The sequence below is a fragment of the Sander vitreus genome, chromosome 18 (genome assembly GCF_031162955.1).
Source record: "Sander vitreus isolate 19-12246 chromosome 18, sanVit1, whole genome shotgun sequence".
NCBI classification, from domain to species: domain Eukaryota; kingdom Metazoa; phylum Chordata; class Actinopteri; order Perciformes; family Percidae; genus Sander; species Sander vitreus.
The window spans coordinates 2,812,828-2,827,488 of NC_135872.1; the positions used below are offsets into that span (position 1 = coordinate 2,812,828).

Below are 14,661 nucleotides of genomic sequence, written 5' to 3' on the forward strand. Positions count from 1 at the left end.
CAGACTCTGGTCCATTAGCCTGGTCCTACCAGGCTCTGGTCCACTAGCCTGGTCCTACCAGACTCTGGTCCATTTCATTGGTCCAGAGAGTCTGGCCACTCTCCATTGACAAGTGTTAACTTCCTTGAAGGCGGGACTCTGTTGAAGTTTAAAACTATTGGATCTGCCAGAACCAACCGCTAACGTTTGGTCGCGATGTCGGCTTAGCATCGCTAGCGTTAGCCTTAGCCAACTCCTTCACCACTAACGGAGCGAGATGGAAAATCAAACTGTTCCCGAACCCCGTGGGGAGGAGGGCTTTAACTTCTGGATATTTGGCAGCGTTGCCACAACGGACCGAACGGCTTCGCTCGCATCTTTCTCCGCTGCATTACGGAACAACAACTCAAACTAGCGCACGACCTCAACGTCATCGTTCTCAGACACTCCCTCTGTTCGCTGATTGGACCGGTAAAGATTTGGCCAGAGAAAACCCAAGAATATACGAATATGCATATTCATAGTGTGGGCGTACAACCCCAATGCTGCTTACGCTTAGATTTAAAAGGACAAAGTAACCTTTCACCTAACAGGGGGACAAACTTGTTTAGCAGGTATATTAAAGATGACCCCTCTTAAAACTCAAAATAGAAACAGTTTTACGGACATGGTCTCGTGATGTGGCGTTGCTGAAGGCTTTTATTGACGAGCAGCCAATCATAATTGTTCTATTCTGGATGTCGCTATGACGTGCTAAAGATGGTAATGCGAGCCTGTAGTGACATTCAAGCATTGACTGTAAGTGTCACTATTTCAAGCACGGGGGTGCTTGATAGACTGATATTATTCAAGCACTGTACACTATGTTTCAGCCTGCAATGTCGAGTGCTTTTCCACCGAATCATAAAAGCCAGAACGACACGCTGATGCAAGAAAAACTCTGCTGGTTTCTTGCACATACAGTATAGTCTGTGCATGCGACCTGCTTTTTTGTTGCCATATCATTCACTGTGCAGGTTAATGTGCATGTGTACTTGTGTAACCAGAGGTATCAAAGTGAAGGAACCCTGACTGGGTTAGAAAGGTTGTCTGGGACTGGATGGAGACATTGGAGTGCATTCAATGACCCCATTATTATTATATACAAATAATTAATCAGTTCTTTTTTTGTTCCTGTCAACTCCAGGTTGTCTGCTTCACTGTCCGACTCTCATGAAGAGAACAGCAGCTGGAGAAACGCTGTGAAACACAGGCGCAAACAATTACTTTGGTATGCACAGATGACGAGATAAATAAGCTGTGGCCTTGAGATAACGGGAGTATATAAAACAGCACGAAGCACGGAGCTAACTGAGGTCACATTTTCCAGTTAGCTGGGTATGACATCATCACAAAACCTTTTGACCCAACTCATTCTTTTGTGATGTTGCGACGAAAAAAAGGGAGTCAACTGATCAACATGTTCATATGGATCAAATAAATGTTCTAGAGCCACTCTCAGCTGCAAATGTTCCTCTCGTTTTAATGTTGGTATTGAGTAGTTAGAACTGCTGATTGCACTAATTATTACAAATTTAACCAATAACTTTATGCAGATTCATGTGCCATCATGTAAAATTAAAAAAACTGAAGCCGAAGATCCTCCAGTTGGCAAAATAATCTCAGCACAAAGGCCTCATTCAGTAGCTGTCTGGACCTTTTGATCATATTACATGAGCTTCCTATAGAAACACTGCATGTAACTGTTGCATGCAGTGCGTCGTTATGTGAATCCTGAGTGAAGTTTGTTTACTATCCTGCCATCTTAACGTTGATTAACAAAGATTTATTAAAGGGGGGTCAGCCCTATGTTCCTACATTTCCCTTCAAGGGTTAGGGTTAGGATTAGGGTTAGGGTTAGAGTGGGTTAGGGGTTAGGCAAAACATAGGTCCTAATTTTGGAAAATAATCTTAGAAATGTGGGAACATAGGGCTGTGGGAACATAGGCACGCTCCCATTAAAAGATAACTGTAGCCTGTTTATTACCCAAAGGCAGTGTTGTAATGTACAGATACTTTGTTACTGTAACAACTTTCCTTTTTTTATTTATATTTCGGGAAACTTTTACTTTTACTTTTATTGCGATACATTTCCTAAATAAAATGTATACTTTTACTCCCGTACATGTCCACTAAGCATCTTCGTCACTCGTTACTTACAGGAAATGTTTTCATACGTTCGAGTGAAAGATTCTTCCTCGCAAAGAAAATTCTGTTTCTGTTTTCCTCTTGGTTGATGTCAGACTTTAAATTTGATGTTTAAGGTTTGGAAACTCTGAATATTCGGCTTTACTATAAAGAAGCCACAATAAAGTTCAGAATCAAAGTCTTTTTTTTATTTATTTATTTTACTTTTCCTTCTAATAATTAAGTACATTTAATATCAAAACATTACTTTTGATACTTTAGTTCAGTAAATATCAGATACGTTAAGAGTTTTACTCAAGTCATATTCTAAAATGAGACTTACAAGACTGCCCAAAGCCAAGAGCGACTGGGGAAGTATTCAGGGTAACAATAACAACCCTAAAATCCAAAACCAGGTGATCACTTTAATTAATAATTTCCCTGTCATGAATGCACTCAAAACTGTGATTCTGTAAAAGGCTGTTTGACCTGCTTGTGAACCAGAGCCGCTCAACAGTCGTGCACCTTTTCGCTTCAGATAGCTGAGCAAAATGTGCTGCAGCTAACAATCCTGGAGACTGTTTGAAAGTTGGAAACCTTGTTTTTTCATTCAGTGGCCTCAGTAGCTATTGCCCCCCCACACTTCTCTCATCACTCACACTGTTTTACAAGGTCAGTTGGATGGAAATAAACCTCCAAACACTCTGTGGCTCTTTGCCAGCTGAGCTCACAGAGCGGACAAACCTTTGGTTGGTTGCTGGCAGAGGTTTCCCATTAAAAAGTATCTCTTCTTACTGTGTTTGAGTTGTTGTAGCTGTGTGGATAACTGCTGAGAATTTAGCAACAATACAACAACATAGATGATAAGCTTAGTTAAAAAATGAGTTGTACAAAGTGTAAACGATGGGAAGAAGTTGGGTGTTGATGGCGCAATGGATATGGCACATACCTTTGGTGTGGGAGATCTGGGTTCAATTCCATTTGCGATACATCAACCAATGTGTCCCTGAGCAAGGCACTTACGCCGCCTTCACATTAGCACAGTAGATATGGCTGTGAAACGACCGGAAGTCATCCATTTCCTATGGAGAGTCACGGACCGCATGCTAATGGGTCCGAACGGGTGCGATGCACAAAAAATCGGGTCTGTTGGTCATCCGGATGCGTTAAAAAATAATCAAGTAAATCAGAAACCTGCTATGGCTAAGTTGGTTAGCAACAGATATTGAACTGTTGACATTATACTGCTATATCACATTTAACCGACCTGACATATCAACATCCTGGGTGACTTTTCTCCATGCAGCAGCCTTTCTGTTTTGATCTCTATAGCCCTCAGATGAGAGGTCATAGAGAATTGGACATTTGGACACTGACAGAATGAGTCGTTCTAATCTCTCCGCCATTTTTATTCTACTCGCTTCCGACGCTTTCAATGGTGTAGTACGACGTCCACTGGGGGCGCATTGCGTATTACGGAGCTGATTTCAAGTTCCAGTGTGAAGGCGGCGTTAACCCATAGTTGCTCCAGAGGCGTGTGACCTCTGACATATAGCATATGTCAGAGTATACGAGAATGTTGAGGACATATATATATATATGTCCTCAACATTCTCGTATACTGGGCATGTGCGTGCCGGGGTAAACAGGAGGCAGCATGTATACTATGCTCGTTACTGGTAGTTGCCATGGTAATGTTAGTAACTTAGTCCCAGAGAACGAGACGTCATGACCGATAACACCCAATCAGGCAGCGAAACATTGGCGTCAGTGTCGACGTTGCCAAAGGTTTCCATTTGCGGCCGTTGGGACTGCAACACAACCCTGGAGATTCCAAACCAAAACGGGGTCAAATGTCTCTGGTTTAGGGACTTCTGAAGCGACAGAGCAGTGTGAATTCAAGGTGTAAACGTAGCAAAAGATATTATATGTTTTTTAACCAAAACGTAGCAATGTAAGTGTAGCCTGATGAGGGAGTCAGGCAACTCAGTATAAAAGAGCGACAAAGGGGACTTTAAGCAGCGGCCGTTGAAGGAATCGCTATGACGTTCCATAAACATTCTAATAGGTAGGCCTACAGTCGTTCTCCGTAGTAGACAGTTTGGCTACAATGTCAAGAACCTGTTGTAATGTTTCACAAACACAGTAGCCATCCCTTTAACTGTTGCTGCTTAAAGTAATTAAAGTCCAAGTATGGAGGAGGTCTTGTCAGACTTTCTGCATTTGTTCCTGGCCCTCAGTGTGAAGTTTCCAGTGTTTAGTCTTCCTAGTGGTTCTGGATTTTATTTTGTTGCCTGCCTAATTTTTGGATGCAGCCCATGTACCAGAGAAGTCAAGCAATTTTGTGCCGATACTATTGGTGTGATGAGATTTAATTTCAGGAGCTGCACAAAAATAAATAAATGCAGCGTTTTCCTGGACAGATTATCCTGCAGATCTGTTGTCCGCGGAGAAAGGTCTTTTGGGCCAGTGAAGTGTGAAGTCAGGGGCATTTAGGGAATTGAAATCTGTGATTAAATCACTTTTACTGCTAGACAGATCTAACAAATCATGATCCGCATTTGACTGAAATATTAAACAGTGGATTAATGACAGGAGTATATTTGTTTTGGCTCAGCTGTAAAGTTACCGACGTCCTCCTCCTGGCTCTCAGGACTCTCTATCTGAAGCCGTTCTGCAGCACAGATGACTGACTGCATTACTTTCCTCCTTATAATGAGTTACAGTGACAGGCCAGACCTCTTTAAACCTCCTCAAGCTGATCGTTCCCTTATATAGTAATATTCCAATCCAGGGACGTTGTTAGGCCTATTTTAGGGGGGCTGAAGCTACCCCAAAATGTTTCTAAGCCACCCCAAATAATAATAAGAAAAATAATAATTAGATTTTTTTTTTTTTTAATGCGCCAGGCAACATTAAAACAAAGCAGTAAATCAGAGAAATAAAATGTTGTTTTCGCCGATTTATCACTCGAAATGCAACTGTAGCAAGTATCTCACTATCATTAACGTTATCCAAATTCTATATTAGAAACAACAAATAATATATCCAGCTACAAAAAAGCCGAAAAGTCGAAAGTTAGACAGAAGTACAAAGAGTCAGTGGCCATAAAGATGATACACCGTGTGGTCTCTTCTCATTGGTTTAAACTGGCAGCTCTCAGAACGCTGCAGACCGCTGTGCTGCAAGTAGCTGCAGGATTTATCTCGTCTCGTCGCAAATCTTTGGTCTGGACTTGCTACCGCACACACAGTGAGATACAGAGTGAAATTGTAAGTTGTTGTTAATGACTTTTACTTGCTTCACTTCAGCTACATTTACTTGAGGTAAATATAAAGGAATATTTTAGTTGGCTATAGAAACCAATAGTCTAGCTAGTGTAAACGAGTGAAATACAAGAAACAGCTCGCCTAGTAAGGTATCCGAAGCTCTCTATTCTTTACCATTAATATAGCCTGCTATCTCTATAGTATTAAAACAATATCAGTCCCTAAATATCATAGTGTCACTGTTAATGCTATTGTACCAGTATATCCTTCAATTCATTGAACAAATGGATACTGGAAGAGAGAGAGAGGCACCAAGGCATAGCCTAAACTAAATTATTTCATGATATTTATTATATATGCTTGATTCTGACCAACTTAACTTTCTGCATTCCTTTGCTGTAATAAATTAAACAAGTATGTAGATGTTGCCTTAATGTAGACTAGGCTATTTATGAGCATACATACATACATACATACATACATACATACATACTAGAACTTGTATTCATCTCGCCATCAGGTTATTAAATTCAGACATACTTTAAATCCTTGTCAACCATATTGCAACGAGCTAGTTCAGCGTATTATGGCTGACTGGAGTAGTGTGTTTTTCTTTAGGAGTGGGAAGGGCAGACAGCATGTTGCCTGTTTCGTCATTTGGGCTGCCTTGTTGAGTGCAGCGGCACTGAGAACATTATATTTCACACAATTTAAGCTGTTTTTTAAAAAATTAAATAGGATTAGTCCAACGAATCGTTCTGTTTGTAATGCGCACCTAACCGAAAGCCTCGTACCGAACGGTTCAATACGAATACGTGTATCGTTACACCCCTAGTAATGAAATAGTCTTATTTTTACCTGCAACTTATCTAATAGAGAGAGGGATTAGGTATGGTATTACTTTACCACACATTTACACGGGCAGATAGATAGCGGTTAAGTCTTAGCCTAAAGAAGAACTCAGCAGGAGCACAGTCTGGCCTCAGTAAATCCCCCCTCCATGCAGCTTTGATGTATCTAAAAGCTAACTTTAGAGTTTGTAAGTAAGGGAAAGTTTTGCATAGCCTCGGGGCTAAGCCCCCCCAGTCTTTCAATCCTAGTGATGTCCCTGTTTCAATCTACATGCCTAAATTATGTTGCACATGAAAAGCATGAAGTTTGAAGAACTATAAAGTTGAGCTGGTGACTTTGCATTGCTGCCATCACTCCGAAAGCAGACCAAAGGGAGCTCTGCACAGTTGCATTAAAGCCATATTGTATAAAATGTAATATTAACCAATTTAGCCTGCTGACTTTACATTAGCGGTGAACCTGAGTGTATTGATTCCAATGGGAGAAGAGAATATGAACACAGCCTTTGTCTGATTCTTTCGCCCCATAGTCACCAAAGTAAATATTGGACCCATTTTTCACAAGCTACATCCCCAGAATGTTCTCACACAAGAAGTCGTAAACATCTTATGCCACCTACCACCAAATATAGCAGCCGCAGGGTGAGTCAGCACTTGGAAGCTAAAATATGTTTGATAGACTGTTAAGCCCTGAAAAGAAATAGCCCTACTTTCAGCTAGCTAATTGTCCCCAATGCTAACATGCTCTTGTAGTACATTTAGCCAACTGTGACATGTCATCTTTGTTTTTAATCATGAGCCTTATGTAATGATGCAGCTAATGTTTAAAAAAAAAATTTTTTTAAACAATTGAGGCCAGACATGCTAGCATGATCTATATTTACACGAGGACACGTCTCTAATATATCATTACAATACGAGCTGAATACAAAGAAACATGACCCAGTGGATGTTTACTGCTCTGCTGTTTTTGTCTCAGAGATTGACCGTACGTGACCTCTATTTAATTGCCAACTGTTTAGGCGATGTAAGCTAGCGCGATAAACATGCAGCGGCTGTTTATTTACAACAAGTGGTGTTGTGGAGGAGTGTGAGAGCTGCAGCTGTGAGGGAACATGGAGTTTCTGGAATCCGCTGATGGATCATTAAGTGATATGGCGTATACCCTTGTTGGACTCCGAACAACACAAGTGGGGAGACCCTAAAAATACCCCTTTTAAAATTTCACCCAACAAACAGCTGCGTCCGCTGCACAGGGTCCAGCCCACAAATAGGGGCGACAGACGATACGTTTCAGTGTAGTAAATAATAATAATAATAATACATTTTATTTAAAGGCGCCTTTCTCTGCACTCAAGGACACCGTACAGGGATACATAAGACCTTTAAAAGCAGCAAAAAAATAAAGAATAAAACAACAATAAGTTCAACAAACAGTTTTAAACAGTAGTGGGCTGTAAAACGGAGGATCACCTGCAGGGATCTTTTCTCAACCTGATGAGATGAACGGTCCACTCACTGGGCTAATGTTGGTCGTATTACCGCCAACGTAAACTGGTAAAACTGGGCAGCTGTTCTGGAGATGTCAAAAGTGTTGTTAACATGCTCCGTTAGCAAAGCTAACACAGCTGAGTCATGCTAATATTAGCATAACGCATACTGGCTGTGTCTCAGTCCGCGTACTTCCGTCAGTCCACTGCTAATGTGCACTGACCACTTACTGCCGTCGTGCCCACTTTCGATGGTTAGTATTGTCCCAAAAGGAACACTAATGTTAAAACACTTACCGGAAATGACGAGCGGGATGACCTTGACAAACGCAACACATGGCAGCTGATTGGACGAATGTGTCACGTGGGGCTGGCTGCTCCTGAATTTCAAAAGAGAAAATAAAGATTTTCGTCATATTTTGAGAGGCGGCGAGCCTAGCCGACCGCTCCTCATGTTCATACAGTAGCCTGGATTCAACTTGCCGACGTCCCTGGTCCCTCCCCTGCCGCTTTGTAGTCAAGATGGCGCCCGTTTAGGGTAGGGTCCATCATTCCACACTGAACTTTTTGACTGTTTTTAGGGGGTCATCCGGGTATTTTCAGTGCACTGACTTTTTGCGTTATCTACACTATATACTTAAAACTAAGTGTTTGAAGTGTGCAAGTAGGTGGTTTGAGAAACAGCCGCTGTTTGTGTGTTAGCAAAACATAACTATGTGTTAGCAGTGTCCGAAATTCAGTCACAGTTTCACGGGTGGGTAAAAAAATACATGTATCGCCCAAGCATATTTTTTACCCGGCAAAATATTAAATTGTGGTTTTTTTTGTAACATACATCACAAAACTTTCTGGTTGGGGTTGCAAGTCCTGTTGGTTTATCCAAAGTTTTCGTCATGCTTTCTTTTAAAAGGCTGCCAAAAATCGCCAAATACTCTAGCATGAGGTGAACGCTAGCTAACAGAAGTGACGTGATGGCTGGCATTCTGGTGTGTGCCATCTGTTTGCGTCAGTGTATGTCTATGTGTCTATATGTCGGCCCTACCCCATGAAGCTTGGATGTGCAGACAGCAGAAGAAGGTAGCTACTTCACTAAAATGAAGACACAAACCCCAGTCTCCTAGATGAAAGTGAGTTTCATCTAGGAGTTTGTTTGACCCATCCACCATTCTTTCTGCTTTGCTCCCATCATAACTACTACGGCCACTAAAGGACGCTGCCACTTTAAACGTTAATATGAGTTGTAATTGCTACTTGAACAAATGACCCATGGAAGCGTTTTTCAGGGGAGAACAGTCTCAGACTCCCAATCGGTGTTCCAGTTCTTCCCAAAGGTTTTGCATGGGGGTTGAGGTCAAGTTCTTTAACACCAAACTTGGAAAACCATTTCTTTATGGAGCTGGATTTGTCCACGAAGTACACTATTGTCTAAAAATATCATTGTATGCTGTAGCATTGAGCAGCCCCAGACCAAAAGCACAAGATGTCCACATGCTTTTGGCCGTAGAGCACAAGTCGGCAGAGGTTTGCAATAACAAACTGGTGGAATTTGTGTATTTGTGAGCGGACTGTTTTGGTGACGGACAAACCCTCAAAGGGGAATCTATCGTCAGTGCTTGACTGTTCTTCACTGATAAGGTCACTCTGTGAAATGATTCCTTGAATCAGAGTTCCTCGCTTGTGACGGTAAACTGTTAAAAGTGGACCAGTTTGTTTATCTGGGACTCTATATGACACCGTGCTGGCATGTCGACTCTCAGTTCAAATGAGGCCTGCAAAACTTTTTGACAAACACTTGGCAACCCGGATGAAACCTGTACACAAACCGTCTCTATTTACAGACCTTATGTTTGCTCACTTTTTCAGTTGTAGGATGGTTTTATGCTTTTAAGGATCACTTAAATCTCAATGATGTTATTTCCAACAAATCATTAATGCGATTTCAGTCTGTCCAATAAGTTACATAACTATGATATTTCTAAAACCTTGAATCATAAATGGCAATAAACGTCAATTGAATATTCTGGATAGAAGCTGAATAATTTTGTATGTCCTTTGGTCTGTTCTTCAACATACTGGAAAAAAATGGATGTCAACATCCTGCAAAATCCAAATGAAATAAAAAAACACTTTTTCTTGTTCGCCGTTTGAACATTTTATTACTCTTGTAATTTATTGTATTTTCATATTAAACTCCCTTCCTCCACCTTCCTGAAAGCAGTGTCTTAAATGGCAACTTTATGTTTCACACACCACCTTTAATGACGAAGAGCCGATTTGGGCTTGAAACATTGCACTTTGTTTGAATAAATTAAAGCAAAAATCATTCTACAGTGTTGCACGTCTTTGGGAAGCAGAAAATCATACACTGATATGTCACTGGTTGATATAAATATGTTGTATATCTCTCTCAATATCTCATTTGACATGAGTATGGCAGCTTAAGAAAAATCCTCTCCCAGCAACCAGATTCAAAAAGCCATTGGATCAAACTTGATCAAAACTGAAAAGGAAGGAAATGAAAGTGTTGGGAAAGACAAACTCAAAAGCAAAACACATAACATCAAAACTAAACTCTTAACGTTAGCTGGCGACAAAGAGGAAGAGCAGCTACAATTCATCTGGGACGTCATGACAATTGATGAACTCTAATCAAGAACCATTTCTTAATTTGTATTTAAGACCACAAAGTATATTTGCATGTATGTGCTTGATGATATAAAGCCAACTGCATATGACAGAGCTTGTTATTGACTCCAGATCTCCTCGTTCAGGCTTGTCTTGGCTTCAGATTTTGCCCACCAGCTCTCCCAGTGACTCTTCCAGTTATTCTCCCAGTTCACCGGGTCTGACCGTCAGAATGAAGACTGTGGTTTTGACGCGTGGGAGATCTTGGCATCTCCCCTGAAACAACTATTAATAACAGGCCGCGTTAACGTGGTTGCTACCACTTCACTGCCAGGATTCTCTCTAGCTGAGTCACGGTCTGCTTTCATCCAGACCTGCAGCCCTGGGGAACTTTGGCCTCTTTCAGATCCAATAAGTTGTTCCTTTGTAAGGACCCCCATCTCCCAATATCAGCCGGCCCAGCTGTCAATGTCATCTTTATTTGTTCGGCTTCTACAACTTAAATTAAGTGTGAAGTAGTGACCGTCCAGTGGTGGAAGAGGTACTCAGATAGAAATCAACATACTTGTTTGGACACAGAGTTGTGAACTATTGTCCCATTAAAGTCGTGTAAAAAAAAAAATCATGCTGGTGCGTTTGCATGTTTTACCCTGTTACTCTGTTTTACATAACTGCCACAAATTTTCCTAATCATGCTATTATCTTTTAGATTTATCTTTCAGGCCGCTCTTGGTACAATATCCTTTCAGTATGCAATGGAAACCACCTTGCAAAATTTGAAACTTTAATAGGTAAGATAGGTAATCCATCATGGTGTCTTGTCAAAGTCATGCTATCGTCACATGCAAATGTACTTTTGTGGCTCACTCAAGAACAGTCAACATTTTTAGACTAGGCTGCCAAAAATCACTGCATTAATGGGCTATTTTGCTGGAACATCAAACAATGAAGAGAAACAATAAGAAAGTATAGACACTGGCTTAGGATAATGATGAACTGTAGTTTATGAACACACCACCAGTGAGTTTCCTGAAATGAAATTAAACCAGTGGCTGCTTGGAGAAATAGTCTAAACGTAAAGTCTGCTCAACAAGTCCTCCAAACCATACGACGATATAAGTAATTTATTCCTACCTAGTCTATATATCGACGACGTTTCACTTCCGGGATTGCTCCGGTGCCGCCAGAAATCCCGCTGGATGTCCCTCATTTCGGCCGGATGTCCGTTACCTTCCTCTATCTTTGTGTTGGCATTTTAAACTCGTGGATTTGTGAGGACTATGGTTAACTGCTCCTCAGATCTCTGCAGGGTAAATCCAGACAGCTAGCTAGACTATCTGTCCAATCTGAGTTTTCTGTTGCACGAATAAACCAACCTTTGAACGTACACGTTCCACCAAAACAAGTTCCTTCCCGAGGCTATTTAGCAGAGGCAATGTTGCTCCGCCCAAGACGATTGTGATTGGTTTAAAGAAATGCCAATAAACCAGAGCATGTTTTTCTCCCATCCTGGAATCCTGTGTGGACTAGCCAGACCTTCCTCCGCAACGAGACTAATTCCTCTCCTCTAATACGACCCACTGGAGTGTTTTCCGTACTCATATCTAAATTAGAGAACGTCAGTCGCATTTGAACGCAACGGTCACGGTTTTAATTATGTTGTTAACTTTGTAAAACGGTCACAATTTGCTTAGGTTTAGGCACCAAAACTACTTAGTTAAGTTTAGAAAAACATCATGGTTTGGGTTAAAATCAGACCTCACATCACTTCCAGTTACGCACATGAAGCTAACTGTAAAGTTAAGAAAAACATCACGGTTCTCATGGGACATGAACCCTGGTCTCTTAGGTGAAAGTCCTGTTTGTTTGCCTCCTTACTCAAAACTTGGCACTTTTATACTTTGTCACATCACTTTTCTGCTCTGCCTCCCGTCATTACTATGGCGTCAAGGCACCTAACCCTAACCTTAACCCTAACCCTAACCCTTGCCTAACCCTAGTGCCTAGTGGAAGACGAGTTGGGGGCTTAAAACACCAAACACCATGCTTTGCTAGGATCACTGTTTTATGTATTGGCATCTATTTTGTTTCTACTCACAGGTAGACAATGCGATCCAGGAACTGCACCATGGAGGGTCCAGATGACGGACAAATCCAGCCCTCTAAAGGCTTCATCAAGCAGGAAGAGGAGAACACACCAGAGCTCACAAAGAGGAAGATGAAGGTCCAGCGAGAGGAGAAGGACGGGAGGACAGCTAAGAAACTTCAGAATCCTGCAGAGAGCAGGAAGGCAGCAGCAGCACGGGATCTGTCAAAGAGGGACCTGCTGCACCTGCTGGGAATCATGGAGGGAGAAGTTCAGGTATGAATGAGTCTGGGACTGTCAACCTCTGATTACTTCGATGACAGTCTGAGCCCCCTGTCAGATCATCATCCTTTAAGTCTTTAACCTAACCAAACCCTCAATTAACCAAATCTGAACTACTACAGTTGCAAAATGGGAGGAACTGCTGGTTCTGAAATCATTTTTTTCTCTTTGTAAATTAGCATATATTTCTCAACCAGGGTTCAAAATTAACTTTTCCGTCTACCAGCCAAATGGCTTGTGAATGTTGAAATTTGACCAGCCACTCAATGGATTACCATTGGACTTTTTTTTGCTGTTGAGTGAAGCAAAACTAGCTGCCACTTGCTGCCCTGTTCTCAACATACTTAGATAAGTTAAAGCTGTACATATCAGTGGTATAGTCTAATGTATTGTAGTGGGTATACTGTACTGTATATATATATATATATATATATATATATATATATATATATATATATATATATATATATATATGGGCCTATACTGTATATATGGGCCAGAATGGGCCTTTTGGGGGGGCCATATCATAGTGGGGGGTCTAGGTGTCCTCCCCCAGGGACGTTTTGAGCATCAACAACTTCATTTCCTGTCTCCAATCTGAGTTTTCTGTTGCACGATTGAAACTACTTTTGAACGTACACATGTTCCACCAAAACAAGTTCCTTCCAGAGGCTATTTCGCAGCGGCACCGTGGCGCCCAAGACGATTGGTTTAAAGAAATGCCAATAAACCAGAGCACATTTTTCTCCCATCCAGGAATGCTGTGTGGACTAGCCAGACCCTCCTTTACAGCGCTGTGGAGGAAGATCCGGCAAAGCGAGACTAAAGTATGTGTAGCTGTTGGGACTATTAACTTTCCAATGAAGAATTGAAAATAGGCTGCATGCTGGGAAGATATTTTTCTAAAACCCAGAGATTTCAGAAGCTGGTGAAGTAAATGTGAAGTCACTGGACTTAAACAGCTTCTTGGCTCTTTAATGACTTGCTAATTTACAGTTTCATCGCTGTGAGAGCCGGGGAATCGGGGACTTTTGTTATTAATTGAGATGACTAAGGGATGCTCATTAGACAACTTGTTTACCATGCCAACTGAAGACTAAAAAAGACTGAAAATAGTCCATTTAGTCAGTTATTTTCTTTGCAAAAGCATCCAGTAAATCATTATTTTCCCTAAGGCAGTGAGAGGAAGCACCTGCAGCTTACTGTAATAAACCATAAATACAGCAGAGCATAAGTGCTGAGACATATTGCTGTCTCTCAGTGTGTGATGGGTTAGATTTTGAAAATAGCCTCTGTGTGTGGATACAGCCCACCGGCGCTTGCACGGTTCCAGTCTGATAATGATTTTCTAATGGAGAAACATTTATAACATCCTCTCCAGAGAGGCAGAAAACTGCTGCCTCACCCTCCGTTTCCATCCTGTGTTTGGGCGTGCTAAATATTTTCCATTAGCGATGGAACAGAGAAATACACAACACGGAGCAACATTTCACACAGTGCCGCCGGAGTAAAATTCTTATCACACACTCGACAGCCATTTTAATTCCAGCTGCTAAGCGCCAGACAGAGCAACGGTGCCTCTGCAAAATAGCTTCGGGAAGGAACTTGTTTTGGTGGAACATGTGTACGTTCAAAAGTAATTTTAGTCGTGCAACAGAAAACTCAGATTGGACAGATAGTCTAGATATCTGTCTGGATTTACCCTGCAGAGATCTGAGGAGCAGTTAAAGGCACACTATGCAAGATTTGTACCTTAATATAACAGCTTCAAAGTAATTTCGATAGTAAATGAACTCGTAGTAGGGCGAATCATCCCGATACTGCAGTTTTGAGCAGTGGCGCCTCGCCAAATCTCGCGAGAATCACGACTTGCCTTACGGCACGACATCACATACGTCAACAACATATAAGAA

The 14,661-nt window shown here is 41.5% G+C and overlaps 1 protein-coding gene across 1 annotated transcript in view; it reads left to right on the forward strand.

Moving 5' to 3' along the window:
* The window catches only part of filip1b (filamin A interacting protein 1b), a 44,388-nt gene that overhangs the window by 9,806 nt on the left and 19,921 nt on the right, over positions 1–14,661 (forward strand). The window contains exon 2 of the mRNA XM_078274681.1: positions 12,481–12,742. Within this exon, the coding sequence (XP_078130807.1) occupies positions 12,488–12,742 (255 nt within the window). The 5' untranslated portion in view covers positions 12,481–12,487. The remainder of the gene's footprint in view (positions 1–12,480; positions 12,743–14,661) is intronic.